The sequence below is a fragment of the Lutra lutra genome, chromosome 5 (genome assembly GCF_902655055.1).
Source record: "Lutra lutra chromosome 5, mLutLut1.2, whole genome shotgun sequence".
Lineage (NCBI taxonomy): Eukaryota > Metazoa > Chordata > Mammalia > Carnivora > Mustelidae > Lutra > Lutra lutra.
The window spans coordinates 42,341,531-42,368,496 of NC_062282.1; the positions used below are offsets into that span (position 1 = coordinate 42,341,531).

A 26,966-nucleotide genomic window follows, 5' to 3' on the forward strand; every position below is an offset into this window, starting at 1 on the left:
GGACCTCTACATCTCCGTGTGTCTCTCTGAGGTCAGCAGCTTCTGTTTTACCCCATGAGAAACTCCTGAGTCAAAAAAAGGTTCATAACCAGTCATTTAGTGTTCTTGCTGCCATTATGCCCACGGAGAAACCAAGGCCTGGAGAGGGAAAGGACTCACTCAATGTCTCATAGTGAATGGGGCTGAGCTGGACCATAACCAGGTCCCTTCCCGCCAGCCCGGGGATCTTTCCCTGTCCATGTCAGAGAATCACAGAGCTGTCTGTGTTGGTTTGAGGTCTAGGTGGGGGTGGTGGGAAGCCTCAGCTCCTAAGGGAGTGAGGAGTGGCCTTTTCTCTGGTGTCTCAGCCTTTGGCGCTCCTTGCTCGGGTGATCTGGGGGGCATATCCCCACCCCTTTTTAAAAAAGATTTTATTTATTTGACAGACAGAGATCACAAGTAGGCAGAGAGGCAGGCAGAGAGAGAGGAAGCAAGTTCCCTGCCGAGCAGAGAGCCTGATGTGGGGCTTGATCCCAGGACCCTGGGATCATGACCTGAGATGAAGGCAGAGGCTTTAACCCACTGAGCCACCCAGGCGTGGTGGGGGGAGATTGGTGCTGTAGTGAAAACCCAGCATGCTTCCTGACTTGTCCTCAGTCTTGCTGGGGACGGGATCCCTGGTGGAATTTCCAGGGGGCGCTGAGCTCCCTGCTTTTTACCAGGGTGCACCGTGCCACTGCCCTCTGGGTGCAGAAGTGTAAGCATCTCAGCAGTTCTTCTAGAAAAATTAGAAAAGCTGCACAAGCTTGGGTATGTTTCCGCCTGTGTAAAAATAGTCAGGTGTGTCGGAGGTGATAGGTACATACGTTCTTGTGTGTTCGAATTCCACCTCGGGCTCGGGTCACAAGAAGGTGGTTCATAGTCATTGCCTCAGGGAAGGAGCAAGGGACACCTCAGGCAGGAGGGTGACTTGCTGCTCATCATTTACCCTTTGTATTTGTGGTGTGTGTTTTTTCACCATGGACAAGTATTACTTTTTTAAGAAATTAACTTTTAATGGTGTGGTATGAATAACCAAAAAGAGCAGTTGGAATCCCATACCAAAGAACCATTGTGTGACTTTCCAGATTGTGTGTGTGCATGTGCGCACACGTGTGTACTGCAGGTGTATACAGAGCGTCCCAATAAAGTGTTCGTGTCAGGTTTTAACAGGAGAACGGGAAAACATTCCCCGAGATCTGTGTGGATTTCTCCAAGTCACAGGTACTCCTCTTGGGTTGATAACTCCAAAAAGGATTGACCTTTTATGGGGATGCCTGTGTGTGTCTTAGATTGTTAGACAGTCTGCTTTTCTGAGCTTCACGTAATGGGAACATATTCTAGGTAGTGAAATGCCCTCCTTGTGTTCTTCCTGTGGTCCTGTGAGGACATGGGCTCGGAGCATGCTCCGTCCCAAGAAGCTAGCTGTGGGCTCCGGCTTCTCTCCGAGATGCGCATCTCTGTGGCTCCCAGCAGAGCGCAGCTCCCATGGTCCTCTCCTCTTTGCTTCTCTCGCAGCTGCAAAAACTCCTCCTCGCCACGTCCCACCCGACTTCAAGCTCTGACATGCAGAAGGAAGGGACCGCCTGGCGCCAGGCAGGCCTCAGGTCCAGGAACCAGCGGCCCTGTGTCAAGGTATTTGTGCACATGTCCCCAGTCCACCAGGCCCCCAGGTGGCCTCTGAGGGGGGCACCCTTCAGCTCTTACTAGTGGGTATTGAGTTCAGTCACCTTCCAGTTGCCCTCCTTGTGTCTCACATAGCCCTTGTAGCTGGTGTGCTGGGTAATTCTGGAGGCCAGTTTGGGGTTCTGGAAAGAGCACTGGACTTTCTTCTACACCTCAGTGTTCAAAGCATCATGTTATACATGGGGTTAGAGCAGGGACAGGAAGATGTGGCCTGCTCTCAGTGGGTTTATTCTGATGGGTGACACACGGAAACCTGAGGTCCTCGCTGGAGACCACAATGAAGAGTTTGGATTTCTTCTGGGGGGGAGCCACAGGAGAGTCCACATCTCTGTCCTGAACACCAAGGAGCGAAGCAAATCCCTTTTCCTCCATGGGCTCCATCTTCCAAGACTTTCAAAGAGGTTTCAGAGGTGATTTCCCTGCAGGCCCGTGACTCAGAGCCTGCACTTGGTCCTTCCCCTTGGGTCCCTAGACACTCCTACAGGGGACTGTTGCTCACAACCCCATGCCCTCAAGGAAGAATCAGGATTTTTTTTAAACATTTCTATGGGGGTGTCACTTAAATATCAGAAAAGGCACTGATTTTGAAAGTATAATTGGATGATTTGTAGTAAATGTACAGGGTTGTGCAGCCATAACCACAGTTTAGTTTTAGAACATTTGCCATCATCCCAGAAAGCTCCCCAGCACCGCCATGTACAGTCCTTCGCTGTCCCCACACGCAGGCAACCACTGATGTAGTTCCCGGTGCCATTACTGAAAGGCATCATGCAGGAGAGCGGGGTGGTTAGAGCAGGGCTGTGGCAGTGAAGCGGGAAGGGGAGAGATCCACGGCTGGAGGCCTGTGAGGAGGCTGCTGGTTCCTTCGCTCCTCGTCAGCCGAGCACTGCCACATGCCACATGAGCCCTGGCCAGTGGCTTACAGGTGTGGCAGAGTGGAGGGGGGCGGTGCGGGCCTCTCGCCTCACTCGGCCCTCTCTCTCTCTCCCTAGGTGGACGGCACCCAAGACAAGAGGGCCCCCACGATGCAGTCTCAGAGCCGGAGTTGTACCGAACTGCATAAGCACCTCACTTCAGTGTCGTCCTGCCCCCAGACTGCAGCCCGCTCCCCAGACAGGGGCGTGTGGCCCCCACCCACCCTGAGTCCCCAGCTTCCTGCCAAGGAGGAGGAGGAGGAAGCTGGGGAGGACTGCCCGAGCCCCCAGCCAGCTCCAGCCTCGCCCCAGGCCTCCCCAGTACTGCGTGGAGCGGGCCCGGGCGCCCAGGGCTCCCGGGATGACACGCAGGCCATGGTGCAGCTCATTCACTACATGCATACGTACTGCCTGCCCCAAAGGAAGCTGCCCCCCCAGGCCCCAGAGCCAGCCCCCCAGCCCTGCGGCAGCCCCTCCACACAGGCCAAGCCCCGGCCCCGGTCCCAGCACCCTTCCAAAGGCTCCTGGGCAGAATTCTCCATCCTGAGGGAACTTCTGGCTCAAGATGTCCTCTGTGATGTCAGCAAACCTTACCGCCTGGCCACACCTGTCTATGCCTCCCTCACGCCCCGCCCCAGGCCCAGGCCCCCCAAAGACAGCCAGGCCTCCCCTGGCCACCCGTCCCCTGTGGAGGAGGTGAGGATCACAGCTTCGCCCAGGAGCACTGGGCCCAGACCCAGCCTGCGCCCCTTGCGCCTTGCGGTAAAAGGACACACCAGCCGGTCAGCCAGACTGCGGCGGGAGGAGGAAGAGGAGGAGGACGAGGAGGAGGAAGAGGAGGAGGAGGAGTGGGGCCGGAAAAGACCGGGCCGAGGTCTGCCGTGGACCAAGCTGGGGAGGAAGCTGGAGAACGTGGTGTGCCCCGTGCGGCGCTCCAGGAGACTGAACCCGGAGCTGGGGCCCTGGCTGGCATTCTCCGATGAGTCTCTGGTCCCTGCGGAGCCCCAAGGAGCTCTGCCGTCACTGCGCCTGGCTCCGGAGGCCTACAACATGGAGGGGGCACTGGGCAGCCCCACGGATGAGGACAGTGGTCAAGACCAGCAGCTCCCACGGGGACCCCAGATCCCGGCTCTGGAGAGCCCCTGTGAGAGTGGGTGTGGGGACACGGATGAGGACCCCAGCTGCCCACGGCTCCCTTCCAGAGGTAGTGGGAGTTGGTGGTCTGCAAGAGAGGGGGCAGGGATGGGGTATGGCATACCCTACTGCACTGGGAGCCAGGAGCCCTGTGCTGGGCAAGTCCCTTCTACTCTCCGGCTCTCGACTTCCCTTCCTGTGCAATGGGCTAGTTGGGTGGATCTTCAGAAATCGCCCAGCCGTCTCTGAGTTCTGCGTCACGCATGGGCCGGGCACCACTTTAGTGGACCCAGAGCGAGATGCCTGCTTTCGTGGGGCTTTTGTGTCAGTGGGCAGACAGGCAATCAGAGAGTAAATAAAAAAGGGAGAGAATTACAAATTGTGCCACGTGCTCTAAAGGAGACATCCTCTGTGATGATGTGATGAGAGGAGTGAGTCTGTAAACACAGCTCCCTAATGACGTTGAATTTTAAATGGGAGCAGCGGTGGTGATTATAATGGGTGTCTGTTGTATATTGGCTATGTCAGGGCGCTGGTCTAAAACCTGACACACCTTAACCCCACTGACTCCTCACGGGGGGCCTGGCATAATCTCCATGGTCAGACCCAGAAACTGAGGCACAGAGGCATCGAGCGACCCGTTCAGCTCGCAAGTCCTACGTCCATCTGTCCACCCCCATGCTGTACTACACTGTTTGGCCAGAAGGGGCCACCCTCGTACCTACCTGCTCTTTCCAAACCCTCCAGTAGCCTGCCCGCAGCTAATGTTGCTGAGACCCTGGGAACACAGGTGGCATTGAGTTGTCCTGCCCTTCCCTGAAAAATGACAGAGGCCTTTGGGTCACATGCCTGCAGGGAGCCCTGCTTGGTACCAGTGGGAGTTCAGGGTTTCCTCCAGAGGGAAACGTCTGCTAGTGATGCTATGTCAGGGAATCTTATTTTTTTCTTTTTCATCTTCTTTTCAGACTCTCCCAGGTGCCTCATGCTGGCCTTGTCACAAAGGTAGATTTTTGGAAATCACTGGTATATTATTCCATGAGTTTTTGTCCTGATGGGTATGTGTATGGGGGGGGGGGGCGGGTTGGGTGGCTTATCAGCCTCTGTGCCTGCCCCTGTCCCTATGCCCCTGCCCTCTTGCCATGTGGGGCTCTCCGTAGCTGGGCTCCCTTACAAGAAAGGTCTCTGCAGACCCAGGGAAATCGGGGAATTAAGGTTTCAGGCCATTTCATCAACTGTCCTCTCCAGGACGGGGGAGGGGGAAGGAATTCTTTTCTTTGCAGGGGAAAGCTGATAATGCTGTGTGGCTTTGGGCAAGTCTCCTCCCCCGTGCGGGCCTCAGGTGCTTGTCTGTAAAATAAGGAAGGTGATGATGCTTACCATGTGTCTGTCTCCTGCGAGAGCTAGATGTGGCTTTCAGTTCCTCTAAGCCAGCATGGGGTTTTTCCAGAAAATTCTCCCCAGGATCCACCTCTGTGGGCAGCAGAACCAGGGTGTATCACAGGGTCCCCCTGCCCTCCTTGCATGCGGGGGAAGTGGAGCCTGCTGCTGATTGGCCTCTTGCCTTTCTGTCCTCCTCGCCTCCACCAGCGACCCTCCTTTTGGCAGGAAGAGCTTTGAGCAGACCTTGACGGTGGAGCTCTGTGGCACCGCAGGTGAGCCAGGGGCTTGGCTGGTAGGGTGCCCTTGGGGGAGCTGACACAACTCCTGGCGACGAATCCCCTACATGAGCGGCCCCATTGAGCGCTCCCTGCCGTGGCAGAGGGTCTGAAGGTACACAGGAGGAGTGTTGTAAGGCGGGGGGAGGTCAGCCATTTAGCTGCAAATGGTCTGCACATGAGCTGAGGGCAAGGTTAGGAGAGGAAGAGATCCATGTCTTCCCCCAAAGGAGCCCACCACCTTCTGTAGGGGACAGACTCAGGCCACGCCGGGTTCTGTTCCAGGCACACTCATTCATAAATAAGTATGTGCCCACACTCTGGGAGCATGGAGGAAGGGGCGGGGTGGGGCGGGGCAGACGTGTGGCCCTGGGGAAGATCTGCAAGGCATCCAGAGCGGGGGCTTACAAGCTGGCTTGTGGGAGGAGCAGAAGTTGGGGAGACGAAGAGGCAGGAAGGAGATCCTTGGTGGCAGGAGCAAAGGCACATGGGGTGAAATCCCAGGTGCCCCTGAGAGGCTGGTCACCTGGAGTTGCTGCTTAGCAAAAGGGGGGTGGGCAGGAGGGAGCAATCCGAGAGGCCAAGAGGAATACCAGGCTGAGGGTTTGTTCTTGATCCTGGAGGCTGCGGGAGACCCAGAAGGAAGAGATCTCGAGCGTTTATCAAGTTCCCTTGGGTGCACTGGGGAGGATGGAGGCCAAGGTTAGATGCAGGAAACACGGGTGGCACTGTGGTGGCCCTGTCCAGGTGGGAGAATTGACCTGTGTTGCCTGCCTCCTTTCCACTCTGGGAGACGGCAGAGGCAGTGGAGATGGCTTATTGAGGGATTGGATGATACCTCAAATGACCTCAAGGTTTGATCTGCTGTGGTCAGGCTCCAGAGGGACAGCAGGGGGATTTCATCACATGCCTGCTCAAGATTGACCGTGGACTGTGAGAAGTCCCCGGCCGCTCTTAGGTGCAGCCAGCAGTGCAGCGATGGATTAGCGATGCCTGCCATTCATTCCGTTGGGGAAGTGGCGGTGCCTGTGCTGCTTACTTGCCTTTCCAAACTAGAGTCTCTGTCCATTGGAGAAGTGATCTGTCTCCACCTCACAGGGTTCTCCTCTTGCTTGGCTAGGACTCACCCCACCCACCACACCTCCATATAAGCCCACAGAGGAGGACCCCTTCAAGCCAGACATCAAACACAGCCCAGGCAAAGACAGAGCTCCCAGCCTCCCCAGCCTGGAGAGTCTCCAGCTTGGGGCCACCACGGCGGCTGCCCACAAGCTGCCAAAGAAGCACCCAGAAAGGAGTGAGCTCCTGTCCCACCTGCGGCATGCTTCAGCCCAGCCAGCCTCCCAGACAGGTCAGAAGCGCCCCTTCTCCTGTTCCTTTGGAGACCACGATTACTGCCAGGTGCTCAAGCCAGAAGGCACCCTGCAGAGGAAGGTGCTGAGGTCCTGGGAGCCATCTGGGGTCCACCTTGAGGACTGGCCCCAACAGGGTGCCCCACTGGCTAAGGAGCAGGCCTCTGACAGGGAGGAAGACAGAAGCTGTGATGGCGGTGCCCCTGCCAAGGACAGTGTGCTACTGAGAGACCACGAGATCCGTGCCAGCCTCACCAAACACTTTGGGCTCTTGGAGACCGCCTTGGAGGACGAAGACCTGGCCTCCTGTAAGAGTCCCGAATACGACACGGTCTTTGAGGACAGCAGCAGCAGCAGTGGTGAGAGCAGCTTCCTCTTGGAGGAGGAGGAGGACGATGATGAAGAGGACTCGGGGGTCAGTCCCCCTCGATCTGACCACTGCCCCTACCAGAGCCCACCAAGCAAGGCCGGTCGGCAGCTCTGTTCCCGCAGCCGTTCCAGCTCTGGTTCCTCCTGCCGCTCCCGGTCACCAGCCACTCGAAGGACCTTCAGGTATGGATGGGTGGCCTCAGGGGGACAGTGGGCAGCTGAGGACCCTAGTTCCCAGGGTGCCTCAGAAGGGAGGAGCCCTGAAGCTGTGGCTGTCTCCCCGTGTGGCCCATGTCCCGGTCAGAGGTCCTGGGGGTGGTCTCCCTAGGGGGTTATGGGCAAGTCCCAGGGGCAAGCAAAGCTGGCTGTGTGATGGTCAGGAGTCCCCCAGATTTCTGGTCCCGGGAGAGAAAGAAAACCCACTTCTGGCCACTCATGGCCTTATGTCTAAATGAACTTGTCCCTTACACATTTGTGTTTTCTGCTTTTACATTTGTAAATCGAATCCAGTGTAATATCTGTGTGACATTTACACGTGAAAGGATGACCTGCAGAATTCTAATTTGTGTTAAAAAAAAAAAAAGCAGCGATAAGGTTTCATCCCATTTCTCAGTGCCATCCCCCTGGGAGCTGCCTTACCTTCCCACAGCGATGATGCCTCATGAGCCCGTGTGCTCATAACATCTTGGCTCCCTGGACTGGTCCGAAAGAAGGAGCTGGTCCAAAAGTCAGCAGGGAGCCAGGCAGAAAGAGTGGAGGTTTGGCATATGTTGGTGGAGACAGGTTGCTTCTCTCCCTGATCACAGCAGGCCCTGATTCTTCAGCTGAGGGAGTCCCCCAGGAGGGTCAGTGCAGGTCCCAAACCCTCCATCTGAGATGAACCTGAATGACCACTAGATGGTGCTCTTGGGTCTCGAGCCCTGCAGCAGCCACCTGGTCCGGAGGGCTGGACCCCACCCTTCCAGGGTCTGATTCTGTACGTCTGGGGGTGGTGGGGGAGAATCTGCATTTCTCACTAGTTCCCAGGAGATGATGATGTCCCCAGAGTGCCATACTCTGAGACCCAGAATTCAGGTAATAGAAAAATATCTTTTCTTAGAGAAACTCAGCTTTATATATCTACCCCAGCAGCTCGTATCTGTTTGAAAATCTGAATCAAGCAACTATGCATCTTCCCTTTAAAATAGACGTAGACCTCTAACTGGGCATTCAATTTTAGGGGGTTTGTAGATTCTCCAGACACTAAGGTTAAGATTCCCTGAGCTACCTGTTAACTCAAAATGAGTCCCCTCTCGATTTCTCTAAAAGCCCCTCTACGTAATAAGCCAGGGTGATTGGTCAGACCTCTCTGAGCCCTCTTTCCGGCTCCATTCTCCTTTCCCCAGGGATCACTGTGAGCTAAGTGACTTGGCATCTGCATTAGGCTGTTTCCTCTGCAACATTTAGTAGCTCAGAAGCTGCTAAGGCTGTCTTGTTTTTGAAACACATCCCCCCAAGGCTGGAGCTGGAGCTTCCTGGCCTCTGCTCCCTCCTGACCAGCTCAGGCTGTCGGAGGAAGGCCTGCATTCACGCACTCATCTGCAGAGAAATGGGAGCCTCTCTAGAAACTCCCATGGCTTCTCCTTTTCCTTCTCTAGCTTTTGGGCCAAGTTCAGGGCTGGCTTTTTCTGCTTCCTAGAGAAAATTAATGGGTTAACTCTGGTCTTGCTCAGTTGACAAAAGTTGGCGCCTGGTAAACCTGGTAAACTAGTCATCCTCCATCTTCTCGAGACCCACATTTTTTTTAAACCTGTGCTTCTAGTACTCAACATTGGTCCACAGAAGTGTTTTGAGCTGGTTTCATAACACAAACCCCACGGTACCTTCCGGTCACTCTCAGCTCTTCAGGTGGGAAACTGCCAGTCTGTTGCAAACGGATGATGGTATTTGTTATTTATAGCACTTTTTTTTTTTTTTTTTTTTTTTTTTTTAATTGGAGAGAGAGAGGTTGGGGCAGAGGGAGAGGGAGAGAGAGAATCCCAAGCGCGCTCCATGCCCAGTGTGGAGCCCTACTAGGTCTCATGACCCTGAGATTCTGACCTGAGCCAAAGTCAAGAGTCAGACGCTTTCCCGACAGAACCACTCAGGCACCCTCTGTTATTTCTAGTGCTCTGAAGATTGTGAGTCACAGCCCCTTCCGTGACCCTGTTTAGCTTCACAGATGCACTTGGAGGGCACATCTGCTTCTTATCCCCATTTTGTAGGTGAGGGAGCTAAGGCTCTAAGAGGTGCAACAGAAAGGCAAGCCAGCAGTTACTGAGCAGCTCTTGAGCTAAGCGTTTTCTGATTTGTGCCTCACAGATGGCCAAGGAGGCGGTGTAGTCAGTTCTCCCCGTCTTACCGTCCTAGAACTACAGCGAAGGGCATGTAAGTAACTAGCCCAAGGTCACCCAGCAGGGAGGCGGTAGAGCCAGGATTCAAACGCAGGCTGCCCGACTGGACGATGTGCTTATCCTGCGTGCTGAATTTCCCACAGACGCAGACGGAATGTGCAGAGCCGGGACTCCCCTCCGGCTGCGCATGCCATGCTGCTTCCACTCCCGACAGCTGGCTCCCTGGAGGAGGAGGCAGCATGCAGACAGCCCAGAGGACGCAGGCATGTGGCATCCAGGAGTGTCCTGGGACTGTGCGGGCTGACTCACCTAATGGCCAGCATGACTGTGGGGACTGCGACAGCCGGGATCGCCTCTTGGCTGGGCACGAAGTGCTAGAGAGCAGGTGTCTAGGATCAGCAGCCCTCCTTCTAGCTCTGGCTCCCTCATGTCCTAACTTTAGGCAGATGCCATATTGAACCTGAGCCTCAGGGTTTGCCTTTGGAAAACGGGGAAACATACAACCTCATAGGTTGCTTTTCCCCCATCAGAGCAAATGTAGTAATGAAGCAAAAGGGCCCTTCTACCCCTCATGGCATAAAAAGGCAGGGCCCCGAAGGGTAGGGTGCTGATGAGCAACACGGTAGTTCTCAGGGATCCAGTCCCAGAAGCGGGCCAGATTGTGCAAACCCACATGCAGCCCTGGGCTGTCGCTGCTGGTGGGGAAGCTGGGCTTCCGCCAGCGCCCTCGTGAGTGAGTTCTAAAGAAGCGTCCCTTGCTTCCTGGGGTAGCTGCCCCCCGCCTACCCTGCCGTGCCCCTCCTGAGAGTGAGTGCCTCTGCTTTGCTTGTTCACTGACAGATGTGAGAGCAGAGGGCCGTGTTCAGACGGAACGCCAAGCGTCCGGCACGCCAGGAAGCGGCGGGAAAAGGCCATTGTAAGTGATCTGGGGCCCCGGAGCCCGGAGTGAACGGGGAAGAGCAGGGGCATCAGGATGGGCCGGGGCTTCCTAGACCCGAAGCCCTTTGAGGCTGGCTGTGGCCTGCACGAGATAATTCCATTTCTCTGACTTCAAAAAGCACCAGGGTCCCCAAAGGGCATCAGAGGTGGCATTGTGCAAAGTGCGGCCACCACAGTTGGGGGTGATTTTAGGGCTGAGCACTGGCAGCTTGACAGGGCTAAGAGGGCAGGCTGTGGTGGGGGAGCGGGGGAGCAGAGCTGGGCCAACCAGGCCACAGAGCAGCCCTGCTACTACCTTCTATGTGACCTTGGGCAGGTCTCCCAGCTTCCCTGAGCCCTAGTTTACTCATCAGTACACAGGGAGTTGGGCCTTGTCCTTCCCAAGACTTCCCCAGCTTGATCAGGGCTAAGGGACCGGGAGAACCCGCTCCCTGCTTCCTACTGACCTCCCTCTTCCTCCCCCAGAGTTAGTCTGCGGGCCCAGGCTGTGCCAGGAAACTGCAGAGGAGAGCTGGAGCCAGCCCCTCCATGACACTAGAAAGAAGGGGAGGGAAGTAAGACGGGGCACAGAAAGACAAACAGACTTGCACTTGATGGCCTTGCCCCAGGACAGGGACTTCGGGGCAGAGGTGGGGGATTCTGTGAGGTGCGCGTACCCCGGAGGCACACAGGTGTCTGCCAGCAGGTGCTGACCACCACGGGCTATGCCTGGAGCATCTTCTGGAATCCGTGTGTGACCATTCGGCGGTTGTGACGTGCTTGGCATGAGCGAGACGGACGTGGTCCCCATTCCTGTGGCTGGGGCAGAACAGAGAGAAGGGCAACAGACTCATAAACAAGGAATAAACACTGTAATCAGAGATGGGGAGAGGCACGGTGGAATTAATCATGTCAGGCTGAAGCCTCTGAAATAGAGAGTCATGTTTTGACTGTTGGGGAGGGTGTGTTTATAGGGCCGTCCGGGAAAGGCATCGGCAAGGGGCTAGACGTGTTGGAGGAAAGGAGCCCCGAGGCAGTGTTAGGACCGTGGGGCAGAGGCAGCAAAGAACCTTGTCGGTGGAAGGAGCTGCCAGGAGCCTGGGTGTGGAGGAGGGCGTTCCTTCACGGAGCAGAACCCCTTCCCTGCAGCTGACAGCGTAGCCCACCCGTGGCCCCTGGGCCTTGCTTTCCCCCCTGCCTTCTGTGAGATGAGAATGGGAAGGCTCCAGAATCACTGGCCTTACCCTCTTCCCAGAGAAACCTGTCCAAGCCAGAACCTGCCCGTTTTAGCCACCAGAGCACGGCTTTCCGGGAGCGCCGCTGGAGCTGACCTAGTGGGTCAGAGGAGCTCTTCTGCCAGCAGTGGCTTGAACGGGATCCAGTCACAGATTGTAGAGGAGAGGAGGGGACATTCCAGTCTGGGTTTCTCCCCACCCCTCTCTCTGCTGGACTGTTCTAGGGGCCCACAGCATGGCACCTAGCTCACCTGAAGTGATCTTAGTCCCAGTGTCTACACGCTGTCCTGGCAAAGCCGAGGACGGTGGTGGCCCTGAGCCCAAGGGCCTGCATCCCATGGCCTTCCCTCCCTGCCCACCGTCACCCCCACAATGACCTGGTTCCCCATCCTTGCCCATTACCATCTGGCAACTTGCCTTTCAACCACAGCCTCCCCCACTGCCAAAAAAAAGTCCCAGACTCGGACCACAACTCTGGAAGTAGGCAGTTCTGTGAATGATCCTGAACGCCTCTCTTGTCTCTGTCCCTTCTCTGCTCATTGCCTTCAAGTGAGCCGTTGCTTCCTTTGGGAGCCATTCCCCACCCGACACTCAGCGGCCCCTCCTTCAACAAGGCCGGTCTTCTGGGATAAGGATCGTCATCGTCCTCCCTCTGACTCCAGCCCCAGCTGCCGTCACCTGCTCGGCCAGGTGTTATGGGCTGAGGACGAGGACTCCACAGGAGCCCACCATCAAGGGGGTCCCAGGAAGCCAGACAGTGACTGGGCCTCTCTGTGTTTTTCTTCTCGAGCAGGGCGAAGGCCGTGTGGTGTATGTTCGGAATCTCTCCAGTGACATGAGCTCCCGAGAGCTGAAGAGGCGCTTTGAAGTGTTTGGTGAGATTGTGGAGTGCCAGGTGCTGACCAGAAGCAAGAGGTGGGTCGGCTTAAGCTGTTGCAGGAGAGGAGGGAGGGGGTGGGGAGGGGCAGAGGGCCCCATCCTGGGCTGGCCAAACAGAAGACGCCTGAGAAAATAGGATGAAAATCTGATGATGGCGCAGCCTGGACCTGGAGAGTCAGGCCCCTGAGAAGGTCCGGTCACAGTCCAGCAGCAAGCCCATGGTTTGCTAAGTGCCAGGCTATTCCTGTGCGTTTTCTTCAGCCTTCTGACAAGCCTGTGCCCTGGGCACTCTATCGTTCTCCCTCTTGGGGAGCTCAGACAAGTTAAGTGAGCAGCTAGTTAGTGAGTAGCAGAGCTGAATCTGCAGCCCAGGGATCTGCTTTAGCTTCTCTACCCTGGGGCTGGTACAGGGCAGCAGGCAGTCCCTGAGGCTTAACAGCACACGTGTTCTGGAACCTCCCTGCTGCTCACATTCCTCCGTTCCTCCGGAGCAGCGAGTTTCAGACCTTTTATTCTGCTGGGAATCTTGGTTTTTCCTCACTCCCCTGGTGTCACAGTGGTCATCTGCCAAGGGCTCTGCTAGACCAGGTTGCGTGTAAATGCACAACTTCGATGTCAAAGCTTGGTCAGTTTTGAGATAATGCGGAAGTATCTCCCATTGCATTTGCCAAATAGATGATTAAGGTTTTTAAATTCTAACAACGCTATTTTTAGAAAGCTTCAATGAGAAAATAATTTCTGTGTAGGGATCATTACACACTTCATATTCATTAAGGCCGCTACGGAACATTCCGGGTGTTGACAAGGGGTGGGCAGAAATCAGAACCCTTGTGCATGTTGGCAGGAATGCAGACTGGTGTGGCAGTGCCTGAAAAAATGAAACGGAGAGTTACCGTATGACCCAGCTATCACACTGCTGGGTAAATACTTCAGAGACTGGAAAGCAGGATCTCAAAGAGATCTTTGCACGCCCATGTGAATAGAAGCTTTATTCACAATAACCAAGAAGTGGAAACACCGCAAGTGTCTGTTGACTCAGGAACGGATAAACAAAATGTAGTCTTTGCCTACCATGGAGTATTATTCAGCCTTAGAAAGGGAGGAAATCCTGTCTCATGCTGCAAGCATGGATGAACCTTGATAATCGTAACCTCCTTATGCTCCATGAAATCTGTCTTCTCAGAAAGACACGGGTTGCATGATTCCATTACATGAGGTATCTGGAGTCAGGCAGAGTCCTGGAAAAGACAAGCAGAGAGAGGGAGATCTGTTCTCAGCCGCGTGAATGTACTTAACACACTATTGAACGATCCGCTTGTTCTAGAGGTGGTGTTTTTATCACAATTAAAAATAACAAAGAAAGTCCTTGTACAAGTAGAATCTAAAGATGGTACATTTTATGTTTGGTGTTTTTATCACAATTAAAAAAAAAAGTCACTGCACAGATAGAACTGTTTGAAGTTTTGTGCAGTCCTCAGGGCATCAGATGCAAAGAGCATGAAAAACAGAGCGAGCAGTCCTGGACGTCTCAGGAGGCAGAAGGGGTCCCACTTTGGCCTGGTTCGGGAGGTGTCCGGAAATGTGATTCAGCCGAGTGTTTCTTAGGCGCCCAGTGTTGGTGAGCCTGTCCTGGGCGGCAGGGGGACTCTGCCTAGTCCCTGTCCTGAGAATTATACACAGTAGAGGGACTAGCAGCCAGGATGCTTTTTCTTGCTGTTTGTGGAACTGAACAGCTGTGGAACGAACTGACCTCAGGCCCCTCGACTCAGCATCGTCCTCGTGCAGGCCGCCCTTTGGTGGCAGAATGGCTGCCTGGAGCTCTAGGCTGACCTCCCTCCTACCAGGGAAAGGAGGGGTCTCCCTCACAGCTCCAGCCAAGAGTTGGCGTAGAGTCTTTGAAGCTGCTTTGGGCAGCAGGGTCATCCTCCGATGAGTCGCTGTGAGCACAGGGTGCCTTTGTCAGAGGAAGGGGAGTGGGTGCTGAGCAGGCAGAGTTGTGTACCCCGGAGGACGAGATGTGTACTAACACCGGCTGTATTGGGGGAGGGGGAGGTCATGTTCGCGGCCAAGGAGGTGGTGGCCAGCACTGGCTTTGAAGGAGGCAGGAGAGGCAGAGTGGGGGTAGAGATGAGGCAAATAAGCTTTCTTGGCGTGAGGCCCAAGTTTGAGTACCCTACCCTGCTACTCATCTTTGGGCAAATTCTGAACACAGAACTGGTTTCCTCATCCCTGAGGGGAAGAACGCTCCAGGAGCCACTCACAGGGCGGTCTGAAGGTGGAGGCGCCCGGTCTGTGCATCACCTGCTCTTACTGTTGCTGGGCTGTGATTGCCGTCCTCTGTATTTGGGGACCATGCGACACGGTTACTGATTCAGTGTGGGTCTCTGCTCGGCACCTCGTCATGGGTGCTCCGAGAGTGTCGACCAAGCTGACTCAGTAACGTGCTCCCCCGACCTCTCCCCACAGAGGCGAGAAGTACGGCTTCATCACCTACCGGTGTTCTGAGCACGCGGCCCTGTCTCTGAGGAAGGGCGCTGCCCTGCGGAAGCGCCATGAGCCCTCCTTCCAGCTGAGCTGCGGGGGCCTCCCGCACTTCTGCCGACCCAGACACACTGACTATGGTAAGTGCACAAGGCCCTGCCACACTCCGGGACCACCTAAAGCCCCCTGTGGACCCAGCTCCCACACTAAAGTGTGCCGATGGGTAAAAACTTCATGGGCTGGAGTTTGCCATCTTGTTTTCCTTCTGGTCTCTGGTCTGTCTTGTCATGTCTCAAGACTGGTACCAAGAGAGAGATTTGAGGCCCCTGTGGCCTCTTGGAAGGTCTGGTCTTATGTTCATAGCCGGCTGGCAGAACCAGATTAACTGTCTCTCTGACCTCCCGGGGCCTGTGGCTGCCCTGCTGCTTTTCGGGGGCATTCCACGGTGGCCCCAACAGGCAGCAGGCAGCCTTGTTGGTTCACGGGCCACAGCGAAATGATGTTGTCACCCCACCCCTCACCATTGGGGGACGAGTTAGTGAAGAAGGACAGACATGTACTATTTAGGAGAGAACGCTCTGTAGAGGGGAATCTGACACAGCCTCCATAGTATGGAGCTGAGGGTGAGGAAACGCAGAGGGCTCCTGGCCAGGCGGTGCTGCGCCTGGCTGCCCGTCCACGCACGTGGGACCTGGTTCCATCTCTGCACCATGAGGGCATCCTAGCTTCGTAGGCTGCCTTATGTGACTCGGGCAGTGGTCTCCTAGTGGGCAGGAAGCTCTTAGGGAAACAGATGTATAGGATATCGGAGCCAGGGAGGAGCCCTGGGGTGTGCTAGTTGGGGCCACCACGTTCTGGAAACAGGGCAGCCCCGAGACACTGATGACCGGGCAGAGGGGTCCCAGTTGGCTGGCAGGGGTTAATGCTTGCTGTCTGGTGCTGTCTGAGGCGTCGGCCACTCACGCTCCACGGGGCTGACCCTGGTGGCAGATCTTCTGACCGTCCGGCCTCTCTGAGTTGCTCACTGCCTTCCCCTCTCCTTGACTCCTTCACCCCCTGCCCAGATTCCAATTCAGAAGAGGCCCTCCCTGCGTCCATGAAAAACAAGTACGAAGCCATGGATTTTGACAGCTTACTGAAGGAGGCCCAGCAGAGCCTGCATTGATAACAGCCTTAACCTTCGAGGAATACCTCAATACCTCAGACAAGGCCCTTCCAATATGTTTACGTTTTCAAAGAAATTAAGTATACGAGAAGGCCAGAGCGCGAGCGCGTGAGAGAGAGAGAGAGAGAGAGACTTGAAACTGCTGTCCTTTAAAAAAAAAAACAAATCAATGTTTACATTGAACAAAGCTGCTTCTGTCTGTGAGTTTCCATGATGTTAACGTCCCACTGCCACTGTAGCGTCCTCGCTTCCGGCGGGCGGCCCTGGGCGCGCCTCCCATTGCTGGGTCAGTCCCCCACGTCCCTTATCTCCCTGACCGACTTCCCTCGTAGACGTGCAGCCGTGTTCACCCTAACATTTCTTGTCCGTAGTATGTGATGATGAAATTGTTACTCGTGAATAGAATCAGGATTATATGCTCATTTTTAATTGAAGAAAAAAAAATATATCCTTCAAATAATGTATTTATGGCTCAGACGTACTGTGCCTGGGATTATTGTATTGCTTCCTTGATTTTTTAACTATGCACTGTTGTGAGGTGTTTGCCACTGAGCTGCTCTGCTTCCTCTGCCAGAAAGCCCTAGAGGTGCTGGGTGGCTGGTGGGTTGGTCCCCAGGGCAGTGTGGCCCGCAGCCACAACTCGGAGCAGTGGAGAGAGGCTTCTGAGACTTGCCTGCCAAGCTCTGCCCTGAGTCAAACTGAGTATGCGCAGGTCCAGTTCCAGTCAGAACCCTCACTGGGCACCAGCTGGTGCTCAGAACTTGGGCCTGGCCTGGAGTGCTGGGATCCTGGTAGATCTCATAAGGCAGGCGGGGTGAGTCTCCTGATCCTTGTTTTTCCAGGTGAGGCGGGCAGTGCCCCAAGAGGTGATGGGCCTTACCTGAGGTCCCACAGCCAGTGACAAGGCAGAGCAGTGACCCAGCCTAGGCCTCCTGATTACTGATCCCATGCTGCTGCAGTAGCTTTGGGTAAAAAGGCACAGTTTCAGGTGAGGCCAGCTACGCTGGGCCACAGGCTAGAGGCCTCTGGGCTTACTTGGAGGGTTAAGTCAGCAGCTGGCTCCCCAGCATTAGGCAGGTTTAGGCTCAGCGTGCGTCTTGACCTAGAGGGTTCTGTGGTTTCCCTACACCTGTGGACATGCCACCAGAGCTTTAGTGACACACCTGGAGTGGCACAGGCAGGTGATCAGGGAACAGTCATCCTTCTGGGGCCAGCCACGAACCCATCGTCCTTCTACCAGCTCATCTTTCCCATTCCTTCACCTGTAGCGGGGTTTGGGTAGCATGGGGCAGAGGGAGCAAGGCGGGGGCATGTGGGGACTGGGGGTGGATAAAACAATCGCCAAGGTCCTTTCCAGCTTAGACAACATTCTAATTGGCCTTTACTTTAAATTTTATGTTCTTGAGTGATGTCAAACAATGTCTAGCTGGGATGCTCTGCGGGTGCCTTGGGGGCCATTTGTGAGGGCAAGTGTGGCCAGGCAGGGTATGAGCTTGTGACCGCTGCTTCAGAAAGAGCAGCTCCAACTTCATCTTGTTCAGATGTCAGGGTTCCTTGGGGAATTTTTGTATTAAAAAGAAAGAGAAAAGTTCTGCTTGCTTTAAACATGTTTGAAATTAACTCATTAAACTCAACAAGCTAATTCAGTGTGATGCTCCTGCCAGGCTTAGAACTTTGAGAATTGGTAGTTGATTATTACTGTTATTTTTAAAGTGATCAAATACCTGAGTAGTAATGCTGGGCCAGTGAGCTTGTCCTGGGAGATGAGCATACTCCAAGCCCATGGAGAGGGCTGGAGGAAACGGGCTTTAGAAGGAATAGGGAATTTGAGCTCCCATATATCCCTCCTGGGCCCCAAATTCCTTTTCTGTGAAATGGACTGAGGGGGAGAAGTGGGCAAGTTGATCCCTAAGGTCCCTGCCAGCTCTTAGCTTCTGCAAAGATGGTATCTAGTTCAAGATGGCAAATACATGATACATGTACCACTACTTCCACATCCTTGGCCAGTGGCAGGCATAACTAATCAACCACAGAACTCATGTTCTTTGAGCTTGAGAGTTCATTTAGAACTCTGAGCACAGTGCTCTGGACAGCCATTATTAATGGATCAGAGTTTATCGTTTGACATTCTGGTCTGATCTTTTGAAAGGTTTCCATCATACAGAACCAAATGGTGGCTGGGATTCATGCTGCCCATCCCTTTCTATCCTGTCCTGATCTATGAGAGAAAATTTCCCTAAAGCCATTCACTGGCAGGGACTCCCAATAATACTGTGACACATAACCCCTACTTGAGTGTGGGGCACGGGGGAGCAAGCGGAATAGCAGATATGATATGTTTGAGGGAGGTGGGGTTTATGAGGATGAACCAAACAAAGGGACTTCCACAGCACAGACCTGAACATTGTAAATTCCTTTTATAGCTATTCACTGCCTAGCACACAGTAGGCATACAATAAATGGGTATGGAATGCACTCGAGTAGAATTTAAATCTGCCTGCTGCCTCTCCCAAGTCCTAATTTGCACCGAGGAGTACACTGAGGGTTCGTCCTGTGGAAGCCAGTAGGAAGGAACTCCAGATTCAGAGTCTGGAGAGCTGCATTGAGTCTTGGCTCCACCAAGAACTTTGTGACCTTGAGTCTCGCCTAAGTCACAGAATCCCCCCCCACTCCCCTCTGCTGCAGAAGGAGTTGGGCTAGAGGTTCTCTAAGCCCCTCCTACTTGCTTGTTCCTCGGTTTGCCCTAAGTCAGAAATTCTCCCCTGGGCAGGTGGTATGGGAGGGTAAAGAAAGGCAGATTTTTAGTGGAAGACCAGTCTCTCCTCCCGTCTTCTGGGTCAGCTGAGGCTCCCCATCCACTTCAGATGAATACAGGGCACTCGAAGTTACTTAGCCCCTGCCCCTAGAGCAGAGCAGAGATCCGAGCTTGGCACCAGGTGGCACCATGCCTCAGGTCAGGGCTGGCTGCAGGGGGAGAGGGTGCCGGCCGGCCAAGAGCACGAGGCACTTTCTGCTTGCCGTCCCATCCCTGCAAGGCTACAAGTTCAAAAACTGACCGAGCCTACAGACAACCTCTATCTGGAAGACTCAATTCGGTGCTGTGTATTACAACCAAGGAGACTCCAGGGTCTCTTCAGGAGAACCAGTATACCTTGGTCTCTTGCCCACTATAGTAAGGAGGAACCCAGAGGGAGCAGCTGCCATTGGCAACCACCTCACTGTAGCTGTGTCCTAGTATTTGCTCTGGATGATGTTTACATGTGATTGCCATAAAAGCTTACTGTAGACTGTGTTGACAGCCGCCCAGGCTGTACTGTCCATCTCTGTGCTGTGCTGGTGTTTCCAGAAATGTCCGATCCAACCGCTAAGTGGAATTCTTCATCTCCTTCCTCAGTCGGTACCAGGCTGAATCAGAATCCTCACTCTTGGGGGTTCTGGTTACCGAAGGAAAATGCATCAAAGAGGTAAAGAATATGAGTGGATGGAGTGCAGAGAAGCCCCACCTCCCACCCCCCACGCCCCCCTTAGCCCATCACACCCTGCTCCCAATCCAGGAAACAGCTTTTGAGTCAAAGAGCCACGAGTCAGGTGTCTGCGTCTGCTGTGGGGCCTTGCAGTGTGGCGTGCTGACCGTGCTCGGGGGGTGGGTGGGTGGGGCTTTGGGGGCAGGAGGAGGAAGGGAGGAGAGCTCTGAGCTGCAAACACTCGGTACCCACGTCCTGGTGTAGGAAGAGATGCACTTAGAAGTCTTTTCATTGAGTAGAACCTGTGCTGATGGAAGTTTTGACAGCTCTTTCTTCCAGGCATATGCGGCCTGCCCGCTGAGGCCAGCGTGCAGGTGGTGAGAGGAGGTGGCACGGAAGGCCTTGATAATGTGGTCCTTGTGCAGGCATGGGGAGAACCTTACCCCAGGCCTTGGGTTCTGTTGAAATGTCAGCCTGAGAGAGCACAGACCCCGGACGGTGGGTTGCTCTGACTCACAGAGTCAGAAACCTGTAGTATTTTTCTTAGCATCTGGGATGCAGTGGTTATCCTCAGATAGGACTAAGGAAAGGAATGGGATGCTATACAGAAGCTAATAAAATGAACCTCATGGTTTTGTTGGCCAAAGAAGAGGGACCCCCTCACCCCTTCCCACTGAGGCAGAAAGCAAGCAGCTGGTGCTTCTGTGCGATATGTTGAAGCTGGGCCCCGAGTCCCTGGGGGGATTTGCCCACAGAGGTGGGCTCCGGGGCGGTGTGCAGAGTCCGGAGGTACAGGGTAAATGGAGGGGGAGCTCGGGGGCTGGGAAACCCACAGAAATGCCCTGGGCCCCAAACAGATGCTGGGTGGGGGGAGGATCCCCGGGAGCCGGCCGAAGGATGCCAGGAAGTAGGCAGAGGCTGACTTTGCATTGAACCAATAAAAGCACTTTGAGAAATCACAACATTTCAGCCTGGCTCCGTGTTTCTACGCTGGCAGATACGGGTTTCCTTCGGCTGTGTGAGGTACTCTCCTAGGGCTTGGGCTGGGGTTGGGAGGGGGGCCGGTCGGAGAGGGGAGCGGGATCCCTTCCTAAATAGTGGCAGAGTTGATCCTAGGGCTAGCCCGTTGCTGGCCCTTTGGGTGGAGGCCCTCGAGAAAGGGAACCATGAGTTTAGATCTCAGTACATATTTTTATGTACGTATAAAAAGCTAAAAGAGCCCAGCTGATGGAAATGGGTTTACGGAGCAAGTCTCCTAACTATAAGCCATCTCAGTGAGAAACCTGACACTTCTCACTTGCTGTGTGATCTGGGGCCTCCTGTGTTCTCTCCACTAAGGAAGGAGAGCGTTGGACGGAACGAGCACCAGGGTCACTTTCGAACTCCTGGGGTTCACACGCGGGAGCATTGGGAGTCTGTCACTTCCCTGTGAAACCGATCTCATCCTCAAGCTGCTTCCAGCTTCAGTCCCGGGCGAGAGTTCTCCCCACAAGGTCACCAACCAGCAGCAGATTCAAACCCACATGGTCCTGGCCGAGTTCCCTTGTATGAGGAGGCCAGCTCCCCAGGCCAGATCTAAGCCATAGTTTCTCATGGGGATGGTGAGAAGTTCGACCGCAGCTTGGCTAGGTGGCGGTTGCACATCTCACGTTAGCCTTGTCATCGTCCCCACCGAACAGCTTTTAATCCGAATGTTGTGACCGCTTGGCTGTTTCTCTCTCGCTCTCAGACGATACTAGCAATACACTTGTTTTTTTTTTTTTTTCACAACAGCTTCACTTAGGCACTTTTCACACATTTCCTTCAAATGATTGTAAAACCTATGGGGCAACAGGAGGCACTGATCACGCTGCATATGTTTAGGGCAGCTTTTGCTTTTCGTTTCTTTAATAATCCAGCTGTGCTGGCCGAGGCTTTGAGGTCTCAGGGGACCGATTTTCAGATATTCTGGTTCTTCCAGATGATGCCTTGCAGATTTTAGAAGCAGCATAGAAACCCAGCTCCACGAGCCGGGGGCTTGGAGAATACGTTTTTGTAGGTGGTCCATCCCTGGTCTGAGCAATGCCTCAAAGACATGTTTTTATAGCTAAACCCCCTCTGTGCTGTATGTTTTGTCAAGGGATCCTGCAAGGAACCCCAACAGAGCCTCCTTTCCCACTTGGCCAGCCTTGCCCCTGGGTGTCTTGTGAAGGGATTGGTCAGCGTCCACCTCAGCACTTTGCCTTATCAGCGTCTGGTCGCCCTCTAGTGGCCAAAGACTGTATCCACCAGCTACCCAGATGGAAGGCAAATAAATCCTTTGGCCACCTTGCTGACCAGCACCAGTTTGGGGAATTAAATGTCATGGCCTGAGTGAACCGTCTGTGTGCTTAGGATCTGGTGTAACACCAGTCAGAAGACTCCAGAAGCAACCAGTTAGTAGACTTGCATAGACTGAGAAGCACACTAATTACCCTGTGGGCAGAGGAGACAGGAGTAGACTCTGTGTCCAGGTGCCCAGGAGGGGTTTACTGTAACTGCAATACTAGCAGCCCAGCTGCTGACCTTGTTAAGTGAACCTCTGGTAGGTGGCCCACACTGTACCCTCGGGGTGAGCAAAGAGGTTAGGTGTGAGGATTCTGGGGCCAGGGATTGGGGTAGGGGCCTGGCCATGGCCTTTGATGGATCCACTGAATAGCCAAACAGGTTTTTTTTTTTTTTCTTCCTTTTGGTTTGGTTTTGTATTTTGTATTGAAAAATGTTGTCAAATGTTTTTGTGTTAGGAATAAAAAGTCATAAACTCTTCCCAACTTTGTTTCTTGAGGGCGTTCTGAGTCCGATGGAAACAGGTTGGAGATCTCAAGGGGAGTGTGGTCAGTGGAACAGGGAGGTGGACTGCCTGAATTTCCAGATGGTCTCTGGGGAAGACGACCATGCAGAAGTCCGCCTCAGTGCAGCCTGCTCTGGGAATTCACGCCCGCCTCCTCGTGCCACGGTATTAGCATTGGCTTCGAGAACCTGTGTCCTCCAGGGGCGGCTGCTAAGGTTGGAACCAACACAAGACCCCTCTCTCCAACCCCAGGTTTCTAAAGAGACGGTGTCTGTAGCTAGCCTTAATCGACTGGGCGAGGTGGTCCCTGTGGTCCCTTCCAGCATTTCCAAATCTTGGACTCAAATCCTTTTCTCTTGGTGTGACCATGCAGCCTAGAGAATTCTGAGCAATAGGAAGCCAGGGCTTTCCCCGGCTCTGGGACAGGGTCAAACCAGGGAATGGCTAAACTTGTTAGGTTTGGGCATCCCCAGGAGTACTACTGTAGGGGGCATTATTTATTGGGAAGCTCAACAAGGTAACTACAGCCTGGGGTGCGTGAGCGCAAGGCTGTGTGTGTGTATGCCTGTGTGTGGGTCTGTGTGTGTGTGCGTGCGCACGTGTGTCTGTCTGCTCGTGTGCGTGCCTGTGTTTGTGTGTATGTGTGGAATTACATTGATGCATTTCTTGAGAAAGGCGCAAGAATTTCACCTACACAGAGGGACACGTCTGCTTTGTTATTTATAATAGAAAGCTAAATTTTAATTTTTTAAAGGACACTGCTAATGATTGAGAATCGAGTTTTTAGTTTTGCTATTTTTTTTAATTGGTAGAGGATTTTTATATATTTTTTCCATTTTGTTGGGTTGTGTCCTTATTTATATAAATACTTTATCTGTAACAGGCAAGGAAGACACCTTCTTTGCTTTTAATTATTGTGGTTGTCATCGTCCCTATTTTATTTCTGGTGTGATTTATCTGTCTTACCTTCTAAATGAGAAACCGTTTTCCTGTATTTGTACATTGTCAGATTCTATAGTTTCATAGATAATTTAACCAAATTGCTCTATGTATTATTATTCTGTGAGTATAAAGTTCTATTTTAACGTCTGTAAATACTTCAGAACTGGCTTCTTTCCTCAGACTCCTACTGTGGGGTTATTGTTTACATCACAAAAACTGTAGAATCTCTATGCTCATGTACTGTAAATAGTGAAGTGATCTGCTTATAAATAAACTTAACAAATACACTATGGAGATTAAAAAAGAAAATACCACCCACAGCCCCATCCCGGTGTGTCTTTATTCGTCAACGTGTTTGCTGAGGGACACCCTGCCCACTAAGTGGGAAAAGGATTCTGATTTTGGGCTCACTTTCCGGGAGAAAAGCCTGGTCCAGGTGGGCCCTGCAGCAGCCCCCCACCCTGCCCTCTGAACTCCCTCTTCCTTCTGTCACATTGCATGGAGATCGTGAACCAGTCGGGCGGAGCAGCCGTTCGTGACCAGCTTCTTGTTATGACTTTTCAAAAATTCTTTCGCTTTCTGCACAAGGACTTCCTTGTCTGGCTACATCGCCTTTTTCACATGAGCGCACTAAATAAACATGCGGAAAGTGATATTTTGACATGTTTTCAAGCAAAAACACTCAGCAACTGACAACTGCAAAACAGTTTCTGGTCCTCCAAAAAAAAAAATAAAATAAAATAAAACCCACACACACACAAAAACGTTTCTGGCCAGAGGATTGAAGAACAGACCTGAACTGTGTGCTGCTTGTGCATGCCTTTGAGCTGTTTTCCTGTGCCCTCTTACCCCCAGAAGAGGTGAAGATGGGACTGTCCGTCTTGGACGTGGTGTCATTTCCTTGGTTTTAGGTTCTCGCGGTTTAGCCTTTATTTTGCCGTAAAGCTGCTTTAGCTTTATTTTCTAGGTGCTGTTTGAGTGCAAGAGCCCCATGGATCTCCATGTGCCCACAAAGGGTGGAAACATTGGTGAAGAAAATCATAGACACAGGAGAAGAAGTACAATAAGCCGTTCCTTTCTATGTTCTATGCAAGCTATTTTCAAGTTGTTAATTTCCTACATAAATTTGCTCTCATTTTCTGGTGATTTATTTTCCCAGTCTGGAAACGGTTTGGATTTCTGCCGTTGGAGAGGAGCCCGTCATGATATTTCCCATGCGGATGAACGGGGATGTTTCCGCTGGGCAGCAGGGTACTGTGACTTGGGTTAGTGTTTCAAGAGGTTATCCATGGGACTGATCGCACAGTTTCTGTCTCCCCCTTGCTTGATGGTAAAGTCCAGGAAAGCAAGGCTGTTTCTCTGTTCATGGCGGGCTGCCCAGCCCTATTGCTTAGGAATTCCTGAATGGACGAGTGAGTGGATCCTATTCATGGCCTGATGACTGGACACAGCTAGGGAGGCAGCCAAGCTACGGAGTCACGGAAATAATCCCTTCAAAGATGCAGTCAATGGTGTGGGAGATTTGGAGGCTCGAGACCTGCATTTGAGACCCAACTCTGCCACTTCTGTATTGTGCAAACTTGCGTTAAATCATCTCTTTGGCCCCTGGTTTCCCTGAGTATGAAACGAGATGATCTGCTTAGAGGTCCCTTATGTTCTAAAAAAGCTGGTTCTCAGAAGCAGTATGGTGCAGGGACAATGGTGACAAGCCAGGAGTCTGGTGTCAAGCTGTTTGGCTTTGAGTCTTGACTCCACCACTTACCAGCTGGGTGTCCTCAGGCAGCTTTCCTAGCCTGAGTCTCGTACGGATGTGATAAATGGGGCTAGTGGTGGTTTCAACCCCTTAGGATTGTGAGGGTTAAATTAGGTCGTGAACAGTACATAGGACATCTTGGAAAGTGCTTAATCAATGGGAGCGTCTACCCTCCTAAATGGTCTTTCTGGTGCTAACCATAGCCCCGTGAGAGGCATGGCGGGGACTGTGACTCGTGTGACAGATGGGGAAGGCTGAGGCCTGGGGAGACCAGAGAGAACCTGCTCAGGGAATGGAGCCAGGACCAGCATCTGTATGTTCCTGAGTGACATTTACCTCTCCTCTTTACTCTGCCACGTAAGCGCTATGTGTGGCAGGCTTGGGGACATGTCTCTGTTTAAAGACTCTGAGAGCATTAATTTCAGGAGGGCAGAATATCAAGAGTTAAAAGATGAGGGTTCCAGACCCAGCTTCTTAGTGACATCCCGAACTGCAAACATGGGCAGGGCTCGTGTGCCAGGAGCCAGGAGTGATGAGCTATGGCTGTCACAGGGCTGTGTGCTGGGTACACTGTGTTCTCTGTGACTTCGGCCATCTGGACGGAAGCCAGGGGACTGCGCCACGAGCTTCGCCCAGCTCATCACTTCACTGGCTGCCATTCCTCATTTATGTAGAAAGGGAGGTTAGAGGAGATCCCTGGTTTACATGGAGTTTGGAGAAAACTTTTGGTCCCCTCCTGCAAGCCAATGTTTTAACACATTAACTTCTGCTTTGATATGTTCTTTCTGGGAGGAAGAGAAGTTCTAGAACTACTGCCCACCTCGAGAAGAACTGGGGACAGAGGAGCATGTCAGACACCAGTACAAGGAGGCAGACGGGTAAATCCAGGATATGGGACAGCTGACTCTGTTTCCACAATAAGTCCTTTGCAAAGGAAAAAGAAGGGAGTGCTTTTGTAGGTTAAAAGAGGCTTAAGAGACATAACCAGTTACAGTGTGAAACTCATTTGGGTTATATCAAGCAAACCAATTAATTTGGACACTTTTGCGACTTGTGGGGGTGAGGTGATGAAGGACAGGTGTCACCAGTTGGGCTCCCCAGAAAGGAGCCTCTGTGGTGGTCTTGGTCTGCAAAGTGTTTATTAAGGAGTGGGACCAACACCCGGGGAAGGGAAGGGAGTAGGAGCGGGCAGAGGGAGAAGCTGAGCTGTGATGGAGCTCTGGTGGCAGCCTTGGTGATCACGAGGATCTAGTCCTGGGGCTAGAAGGGCCCTTTGCTGCACCGTAATACTGGGTATGGCCCTGTCGTTGTGTGTAGGCCATTCTGGGAGTGACCTTGGGCAAAGTGTCTCCCTGCAGCTGAAGTCATGTCTGAGGGCTGTGGGACAGCACCGAGAGCTGCAGGGACCGCAAATCCTTTAATCTTCAGGAAAGTGTCTGTACAGCTCATCACAGCCTCTGCCACGACTGGATGTGATGTGTTCATTTCCTGCGTGTGATAATGATGTGGTTATATTAGAAAACACCCAGATGTTTTTAAAGACATGTAATGGAGGAGTGAGAGGATAGGTCTGAAACGTGCTTGTAAATACTTCTGCTAAAGGGCACCTGGCTGGCTCCTTTGGGGAAGAGCATGCTACTCTCGATTTCAGGGTAGTGAGTTCGAGCCCCACGTTGGGTGTAGAGATTACTTCACTCAATAAATACCCTTAAAAAAAGAAAAAGACCATCAGTTTTATTTTCATTTTTTATTAACATATAATGTATTCTTTGCCCCAGGGGTACAGGTCTGTGAATCATCAGGCTTACACATTTCACAAC

At 53.1% G+C, this 26,966-nt stretch overlaps 1 protein-coding gene across 3 annotated transcripts in view; it reads left to right on the top strand.

The window, feature by feature from the left end:
* PPARGC1B (PPARG coactivator 1 beta) overlaps positions 1-23,713 on the top strand; it is a 110,716-nt gene extending 87,003 nt beyond the window's left edge. The window contains exons 4-13 of one of the 3 annotated variants that reach the window (XM_047729266.1): positions 1,537-1,653; positions 2,697-2,882; positions 3,423-3,822; positions 4,718-4,754; positions 5,340-5,404; positions 6,528-7,311; positions 10,341-10,416; positions 12,447-12,568; positions 14,999-15,153; positions 16,078-23,713. In XM_047729266.1, the coding sequence (XP_047585222.1) occupies positions 1,537-1,653; positions 2,697-2,882; positions 3,423-3,822; positions 4,718-4,754; positions 5,340-5,404; positions 6,528-7,311; positions 10,341-10,416; positions 12,447-12,568; positions 14,999-15,153; positions 16,078-16,178 (2,043 nt within the window). In that variant the 3' untranslated portion in view covers positions 16,179-23,713. Of the gene's footprint in view, positions 1-1,536; positions 1,654-2,696; positions 3,823-4,717; positions 4,755-5,339; positions 5,405-6,527; positions 7,312-10,340; positions 10,417-12,446; positions 12,569-14,998; positions 15,154-16,077 lie in introns of those variants that run through there. The other 2 variants (XM_047729265.1, XR_007127356.1) reach the window with 2 other exon arrangements.
* The last annotated feature ends 3,253 nt before the right edge of the window (positions 23,714-26,966 follow it).